This window comes from Gopherus evgoodei, chromosome 2 (genome assembly GCF_007399415.2).
Source record: "Gopherus evgoodei ecotype Sinaloan lineage chromosome 2, rGopEvg1_v1.p, whole genome shotgun sequence".
NCBI classification, from domain to species: Eukaryota; Metazoa; Chordata; order Testudines; family Testudinidae; genus Gopherus; species Gopherus evgoodei.
Genome location: NC_044323.1, coordinates 147,333,038 through 147,341,595, shown reverse-complemented (window position 1 = coordinate 147,341,595; position 8,558 = coordinate 147,333,038). Strand labels below are relative to the sequence as shown.

General features: G+C 57.3%; 1 protein-coding gene across 1 annotated transcript in view; it reads left to right on the top strand.

Annotated features, from left to right (window-relative positions):
* The first annotated feature begins 2,408 nt into the window (after positions 1-2,408).
* PAX8 (paired box 8) overlaps positions 2,409-8,558 on the top strand; it is a 66,857-nt gene continuing 60,707 nt past the window's right edge. The window contains exons 1-2 of the mRNA XM_030549411.1: positions 2,409-2,459; positions 4,069-4,354. Of these exons, the coding sequence (XP_030405271.1) occupies positions 2,409-2,459; positions 4,069-4,354 (337 nt within the window). The remainder of the gene's footprint in view (positions 2,460-4,068; positions 4,355-8,558) is intronic.

Sequence of the window (8,558 nt, the reverse complement as noted above, 5' to 3'; positions counted from 1 at the left end):
CAAACTATTTGCGGGGAATGAGCCTGCGCCGGGCCTGGATGGCTCCTTTGGGAGGGGAACGGGGGGGCAGGGGTTTCCTCTCTGCCAAGATTCCCCCCCCAGCCGCTCCCCGTGCTCAATCAGGCCTTTAAGATAAATGAGCAAAATTAAGAGACTCCCGGGTGGGGGGAGGATTTAATAGCAGCGAATGTTCCCCCCCAGTGTGGGGTGTGTGTGGCGGGGGGGGGCGCTCCAGGCTCCATGGCAGGGGGCTGCCTTGCTGTCGGGGACGTGGGGGCAGAGCTTGGAATCAGGGTCCCTGTCAGGGTTCCTCTGGGGCACACGGGATGTCAAGGGGATAGAGTCTGTATGGGGTGGAGGCGCTCAGGTAGGGAGAGGGGGGCAGTGGGAGCAGGCCGGGGGTGGGAGCAGGGGGGTAAGGAGCCTATGTGGTGGGGGGCAGGGAAGCCCCCCCGGTCCAGGGCCCTCCCACAGTCCAGCAGAACCACTCCTGCTTTGCACCCAGGGCAGCCAGGCTCGGAGGTGACAGGATGCTCCCGGGATACGAGGGCACGAGCGTCTGCACCTGCCATAAGATGACATGAATTTCCACCCACTGGGAGGCTGGCCCATGCATCTTGCACTCAACTGGGTGTAACCCCCCTCTCCGGCAGAATGCATGAGTCACACCACCTTCTGGGGGAAGGTCCATGCACTGGATAACAGCCTACTACTGCTTCTAGCTACTGGAGTTACCCCTTCAGATCCAGGGGACGAGGCCTATGGTTTGGGGGCGGAGAGCCTGTGTAACTCATATGCAGGGCTTAGGTGGGGGTGGTTATGAACTGGGATTTGAACACCTGAGGGGCTCAGACATGTGGGAGAAGCACCTCACTGTGTGTGTGTGTGTGGCGGGGGCGGGGGCTGTAACATGCTTGTAAGGTATGTGTCTGGGCCACCTCAAGAGAACAACCTACTACTCATAGAATCATAGAATATCAGGGTTGGAAGGGACCTCTGGAGGTATCTAGTCCAACCCCCTGCTCAAAGCAGGACCAACCCCCAACTAAATCATCCCAGCCAGGGCTTTGTCAAACCTGACCTTAAAAACCTCTAAGGAAGGAGATTCCACCACCTCCCTAGGGAACCCATTCCAGTGCTTCACCACCCTCCTAGTGAAACAGTGTTTCCTAATATTCAACCTAGACCTCCTCCACTGCACTGTTCCTTGTTCTGTCATCTGGTACCACTGAGAACAATCTAGATCCATCCTCTTTGGAACCCCCTTTCAGGTAGTTGAAAGCAGCTATCAAATCCCCCCTCATTCTTCTCTTCTGCAGACTAAACAGTCCCAGTTCCCTCAGCCTCTCCTTGTAAGTCATGTGCTTCAGCCCCCTAACAATTTTTGTTGCCCTCCGCTGGACTCTTTCCAATTTTTCCACATCTTTGTAGTGTGGGGCCCCAAACTGGACACAGTACTCCAGATGAGGCCTTACCAATGCCGAATAGAGGGGAATGATCACGTCCCTCAATCTGCTGGCAACGCTCTGCTAGCTCCAGCAGCACTGGGGGCCTGAGAGCCAGCTCCATTGAGGCATCTGCAGTGGTGTGAACAACACTCCACGGTGCCCCACAGCCCACAAACTTCAATGTCACCCCCAATGCCCACCCTGCTCCCATCTCCCCCCACCCCAATGACCTCCGCTCCTCGCAGCACCATACCCTCTGCTCCTTCCATAGAGCTGGGCCATGAGATCTTCCCGGCAAGGCTCTGGGCCTGATCTCCCTCACCCGTTCTGTGTGTGTGTGTGTGTGTGGGGAGATGGCACCCCAGGGTGGGGCTGAGCCATCTCTGGGCTGGGAGGAGCCATCTCTGAGTGCCACTGTGCCCACTGTAGCCAGGGCTGAGCTGATTGGGGTGCCCGGACTCCTGGGTTCGTTCACACTCTCCTCCCTTCTGCCCTGCTCCTTTTGCCAGGATTTCGGCAACAAATACTGAGGAGAACCTTCCGGAAACCACCTCCTGGGGTGAGGGATCCCACAAGGATCCACCCTACAGGTGCTTGCTATCTCTGGGGGAGCTGCTGTCGATCTAGGTATTGTTTTTGAGGAGGCGCTATCTACCACGGAATCTAGGTAGATAATTGATTGTGGATCTCTATAAGCTCTCTCTATAGGTGAATCCATCTACAGAGGATCCATCTATGAGTCTCTCTTTATGGGATCCTCTATCTATAAGAGTCTCTCTGTCAGGGATCTCTCCTGGTGCCTTCTCCATGCCCAGCCTCCTCGTGCCACCCAGGGCCCAGCTCTGTGCCAGGGAATGCCCCAACCTGCCCAGGACTCACTAGCCCCAGGAGGGATGGGAACAGCCCCCTCCCCCCTTCGCTACGGTAACGCTGGCTGCCAGACAGCAGCGCGGCGGTGCCATGGCTGCAGCGCTGGCCATTGTTGGCCGCACAAAGGCTTCAGGCGGCTTTGTGAGCGCCCTGCAGCCCGGCCATTAACCAGCCCCGGGGCCTTTGAGGGACATCCTGGGGGTGGGGAAAGGTCGCAGGGGGCAGCTGGGCAGAGGAAGTGGGAGGGGACGGGAGAACAAAGGGGAGGCTGGACCCCCCTAGCTCAGCTCCCTCCCCAAAGAGCAAGGGGCACACACGTTGGCAGCCCAGCAGAGAGGATTCCCAGCATGCAGTACAGCTAGCCCCAGCCAGGGAAGAGCAAAGTGGCCTGCCTGGAAAGGAAGGCAGCAAGGCTGACTGGGGAGCCAGGACTCCTGGGTTCTCTCCCCAGCTCTGGGAGAGGAATGGGGCCTAGTGGGTTAGAGCAGGAGGGCTGGGAGCCCAGGGTCCTGGATTCTAGTCCAGTTTCATGAGGGGCTTATGTGCCATTTTATAGTGGTGTCCCCAGATCCCCAAGGGTTTTACTAACATCACCCCTTTGTCCCAGCCTCACAGAGAGGTGGGTCAGCCCAATCCTCCCAACTTCATAGACTGGAAAAGGGAGGCACAGAGCTGTGATGTCAGTCACAGAACCCAGCCCCCTGCTCTAACCACTACAGATCTGGAGAGAGAACCCAGGAGTCCTGGCTCCTAGCTCCGTCCTTCCACTAGTCTAATTGGACCATGTTTTCAAAGCCAAACCCCAGCTGACCCAACCCACAGCCCCCTACTGTCCCAGCCTGAGGCTCCCCCACCTTCTGCCAGTGCTCCTCACTCCCAACCCACAGCCCCCTGCAACTCCAGCCATGGGCTCCCCCCCAGTTCTGCCAGGCTCCCCACACTTCCATGGGCAGAAGAATCAATGCTCTCAGAACAAGGCAAGTGTTGAATCCTTGGGAGGGTACAAACCCTGCTCTGGAGTCCAGCCACAGCTCAGATGTCGGGCCCCCCAGCTGAGATGCCCCAGGCCAGGGAGCAAGCAGTCCCCAGTAAAACCAAGGTGCTGCAGACGCATGGACAGAGACAGTCCCTGCTCCCCAGCCCCAAAGCTCACCCTTTACAAAGCCAAGACAGATGCACAGCAGGAGAGATTTGCATATGGTCACCCAGGATTAGAACCCTGGTTCTCCTGAGTCCCAGCCTGGTGCTCTGCCCACCAGCCCAGACTGCCCCTCCACCAGGAATCCAGATCGACTCCTTATCTGAAAGCCCCCCCCAGCGCATCAAGAAGTCGTGCCCCCCCGCACCCTTGCTCCAATGCATCCAGAGACTGATCAAACCCCACCCTGCTCAGTAGGTGCAAGCCACCCGCTGCCCCAGCACAGGCTCTGCCAGGCTAACCAGGTACCTCGGGCTCTGCTGGAAGGGAGAATTGCCGGCAGCTTCACAACAGAATAAAATCCCCAACAATCTCCCACCCCCCAAATAAAATAGCAAATGGTGAAAAAAAAATTAAGCTGCACTTTGCATTCTCATTAGCAGGGCCCTGTGAGATGAAGCACGTTATGTTATTAGCCGCATTCTCTCGACTCAGTAAACACAAGCCGAATAAATTTATAAACATCAGCATTAAGTGAGATTTAACAGGGGGCTGTTTATCTTCTGCCTGTCAGGCGCTGACAGGAGGCTCTGGCTGCCATGTATCACTCAGCAGCCGTGCAATGCAGCCGGGCCCAGTGCTCGCCAGGAGCCGGAGCTGCCAGATCGCCCACCCGCCGCGGCGGGGGAGTGCGCCGAGTGTCGCAGGCTGGACAGGCCTGTTTTAATCCAGCCTGTGCAGCACCAGGCCCGGGAGATCTCCACCCATGTCCTGGGGAAGCCGATGCGGCAATTGAGCCGCCTCCCAATTTCCAGTCTGAATTTGTCCAGCCTCGACTTCCGGCCGTTGGCTCTTGTTTCGCTGAGCGGGGCCCTTTCCTGGGATTATTTCTGCTCAAGTAGGCCCTAAGAGACTGGGCCCTGGTGTGCCAGCCGCTGCCCTGAGGAGCTTACTGGCTGAATAGACAAAGGGTGGGAGGGCAAACTGAGGCACTGGGCGGGGCCAGGACTGCCCCACGGTCAGCAGCAGGGCCAGGCATAGCACCCAGGACTGGCGTGCCCCACCAGGCTATGCTGCCTCTGAGGGCAGGAGAGAAGACTGGCTGATGGGCAGTGGGAGAGACAAAGGCTTTCATGGTGCCCTGCACGACTTAGCTGGTGCCACCATGGCCAGGGGGTGCTGCTCCCCCGTCATTCCAGGTTGCTATGTCCATCTCAGTCCTCAGCTGGGCCCACCTGGGGCTGCCGTTGCCCCCGCTTTGCAGGCAGGCACTGGAGGCAGAATTTCCCTCCTGCACTTTCTCCCTGCCCCGCTCGCTCCTAGTTTTACCCAGGATGCCTTGCAGGAAGGAGGCAGAGCCACATCTTGTTCAGCTCGTGGGGTAGTTCTGTCCTTCTCAGAGGGCATCTGGCCACCCACGCACCTTCCCCCACCCTGTCCTGGCCTCAGGCCACAGGACTGGGCTGTCTCCAGCCCCCAGGCCACAGCCTGGCTTCTGGTCCATTGAAAGCATGATGGTGGCCATCTTTAGTAGGGGCAGCCTCACTTTCATGTGCCCAGACTGTAGGGAAGTGGTGGTGGCCATCTTGATTGAGGGTCATTTGGCTTTAGCCCCATGGATGGAAAGGGGAGTTGGTGTCCATTTCAAATGGGAGGAAATTCATGAGTTTGAGGCCGGGAACCAAGAGCTCGTGGGGAAGGCAGAACCCCTCTGTCGCGAGAGTCGGCTGCTGATTTCCCTTCCTTTGTCCACCTGCCTCCCTTTGCCTGAGCGCCTAGCCAGACCTGGAAGGAGAGCCGGCTCGGCCCAGACAGGCTGCCACATACCCCCAGGCTGTCCCTTTCGCACTGCGCGCCCCCTGCTGGCCTCCCCACACATCTGCCCGCCCTGGCACACATGTCACCCCACTGCTGCTCACATACTGACATGCACACCTGGGCACTCGCTTCCACACATAAACACCCACTCCTGCAGGCTCATGCACACAGTAGACACACAAACACACCCAGAGTACACACCCAGCATGCACACACACACACACACAGAGTAGACATCCAGCACACACACGCAGTACTGAAGGCTCATGCACACAGTATGCACACACACACCACACAGACACACATAGAATACACAGACAAACACAGAGTACACACATAGCACACGCATACACAGAGTACACACACATAAAGTACACGTGCACACATACACACAGCACTGCAGGCTCATGCACACACACACTCTCTCTCTCCCCTGCAGCCATATACACCACAGACACATACACGAGGGGACCATGTCTCTCTGCCCTTCACCCCATGTTCTCCCACTTTCCCTGCCGCTGCCCACTCCCCCACCCCACGACCTGCCTGCTCCCAGGACATGCCACAGCGAGTGCTGATGCTGTTAACCAGTCCCCCAGTAGACCCCACCTTGCCCCTATTTCCCCTGCCTTCGGAGGGACCCCCGTCACCCCAAGGGCATTAGCTGGCCTGTGCCCTGTGCCCTGATCCTGAGGCTGGAGATGCTGTGGAGTTCAGCATGCCAGAGGGCCATTGGGATGGGCAGCGCTGGGCCATCCAACCTGGGGCTTCCACACACCTGCGGCTTTGGCTGGCTTCCCCTGAGCTGCAGGCATCGCTTCCAGCAGACAGTGTTGCTAACCAGCTCAGACTCGAGGCCCAGTCAGTCCAGTGGCCCATTGGCCCTGCCCCCTACATGAGGTCTCCCCCTGAGTCCTAACAGGGCTCGTGTTTTGAAGCTGGATGTCATCATTCATACTGATCACGCCAGAGAGTCAAGATGTCCAGTTCCTGCTCAGCTCTTGTGAAGCTCCTGGCCTCTGCGGCTCCCTATGGCAGAGAGTTCCACAGGCCAAGCTCCCAGTGTGTTTCCTCGCATTGACTGTGAATTTCCCACCATTCAGTCTCATTGTGCTGGTGTCAGGAGGCCGGGAGAACAGAAGGTCCCAATCTCCCCTTTCTACTCCCCGGCCTGCTCCCCTATTCCCTGTCTCTGGGGATCAGTACTCAGATTTTCTCTGCGTGTGGGTACATGAAAAGCAAAACCAGGCACCCTGCCCTGCTCCCATCCCCCATCTCGGAACAGCGTCCCTCGCTCCCTAAGAGCTGCTCCCAGCTGCTGCCCCATGGCCCCCGCGCACTCGGTCTCAGCTACCAAAGCCCTCACAGGGTAGGACGTGGACAAGGGAAATGCCCCATGCAGCGGGAAATGACAGCAGTTCAGTGCGGCGGGCCCAGGTGAGTGAGACTCACGAGGTGTCTGCCCACATGGAATGCGGACAGGCGGCATTTCACGCCCATGCGGCCTGGCCTAGGGTAGAGAGCAGCTCAAGTCTCTGTGTGGGGGCTGGCTGATGACAATGGACCACCCCAGAACTGCCCAGCAGCATTGCAACATGGCTGCTAACAGGAGAGGTACCATGGACTGGAGAAGGGGCCAAGGCGTCAGGACTCCTGGGTTTTAGTACCACCTCTGTGAGGAGAGTGTGACCTAGAGGAAAAAGCATGGGGGATGGGGGAAGTGGGTCTACTGGCCTGGTTCTATTCCTGGCTCTGGGAGGGTGGCAGGATCTACAGATTAGAGGACTCCTGCGTTCTGCTCCCATCTCTGCTTACTAGTGATCTGGGACAAGTCACTTCACCTTCCTGCCTCACTCCTCTCAACCCCAGGTGCTGAGTATTTGCACCCATCACATCTGTGGAATGCTCAGAGTCCTTCAATAAGGAAAGGCAAAGAATTATTATTAGCTGTGCCTAAGTGCCCATTAGATCAATTCCAATCCGGCATCTCATCAGCATACAAGAAAAAGGGGCCACATGATAACATGACTGGCAGGTGCATCGCCAGGGAATAGCAGGGGACCAACCTGTGGAACTCACTGCTGCAGCAGACCATGTCCAATAATAGCACTGGTAGCTGCTCAGCCTGAGGAGGATTAATCAGATCTCATGCTCCAGGGCATCAACTCATCACTGCTGGGTGGGGTCAGGCAGGAACGTCACCAACCATTGCTCGATTGGGGAACTTCCTACTTTCTTCTGAAGCATAAACTATTGGCGGGAGACTGGACTGGATGGACCAATGAACTGCAAGGCTGCTATGCTCCCTTAACACCCTTGAAATGACTAGAACACAAATATTCCAGTGAAGAGGTTTAACCCTGGCTGGCATCAGCTCCCCCGGATGCAAACCCGCAGCCTCTGATACAGATGCACTGCAGCAGGATTTGGCCTTGTGAGGTCTTTCTTTTTTCTGCCACCTCCCCTCACCCCCCGACCTTCTCCTGTGTCTATCCAGCTCCAGCACATTAATGACCTACCTGCCCTTTGCTGGGAATTTCTCAGCGCTTCCTTAAACTCAGCACCTCTGACTCACTTACGCTGACTCCTTCTCGCCACCCCCCCGCCACTGCCATAATGAGTTGTGTACAGGAAAAGCCAGCCCTGAATAAGTCAGCTATTGTCCCCGCTGGGGGTTCGGGCCTCTCTGTCCTGTCCTCTGATTATTCCTGCCGTGCCAGCGGCTTTGTGGCCAAACAGCCTTTTCTGAGCCAATCTCCTCCCGAGAATGTCAGTGCAGGGCAAAGGAGCTGCTAAAATATAACCAGAAAGAGGCGTCCAGTACCCACAGTGCACCAGGCGTGGGCCACAAGGCCAGCGCTGCAGCCCCAGGTCCCTGTTTCATGAGAGTCATTATATTCCTGCCACCACAGTAGAGCCTCAAGAGCTCCTGCTGGGGAGAGGGTGTGTGGGGGGGTGCATGTCCCTACCCCAGATCCCCATCCTGGGCTGCTGCAGCAAGTGGGTCTCACTGAGCAAGCGGTGATGGCTGCTGTTACAGATTCGTCCCCTAGAGGGCGCCAGCGAGGGGTCAGAGCTTCAAACAGAAGTGCAGATGGGGGAAGGGCAGCTCTTCTCGCCCTGCTGGCTAATATTTCAGAGAGATTTCCTGGTCTATATGTAGTGCTCTGGCCTGGGGTGCTAAGAACCTTCATTCTAATCCCAGCTCTGCCACTTGCCTTTTCTCTCTCTTCTCCCCCCCCCCCCCCCCCCGCCTTATTTATTCACATTGTGAGCTCTTAGGG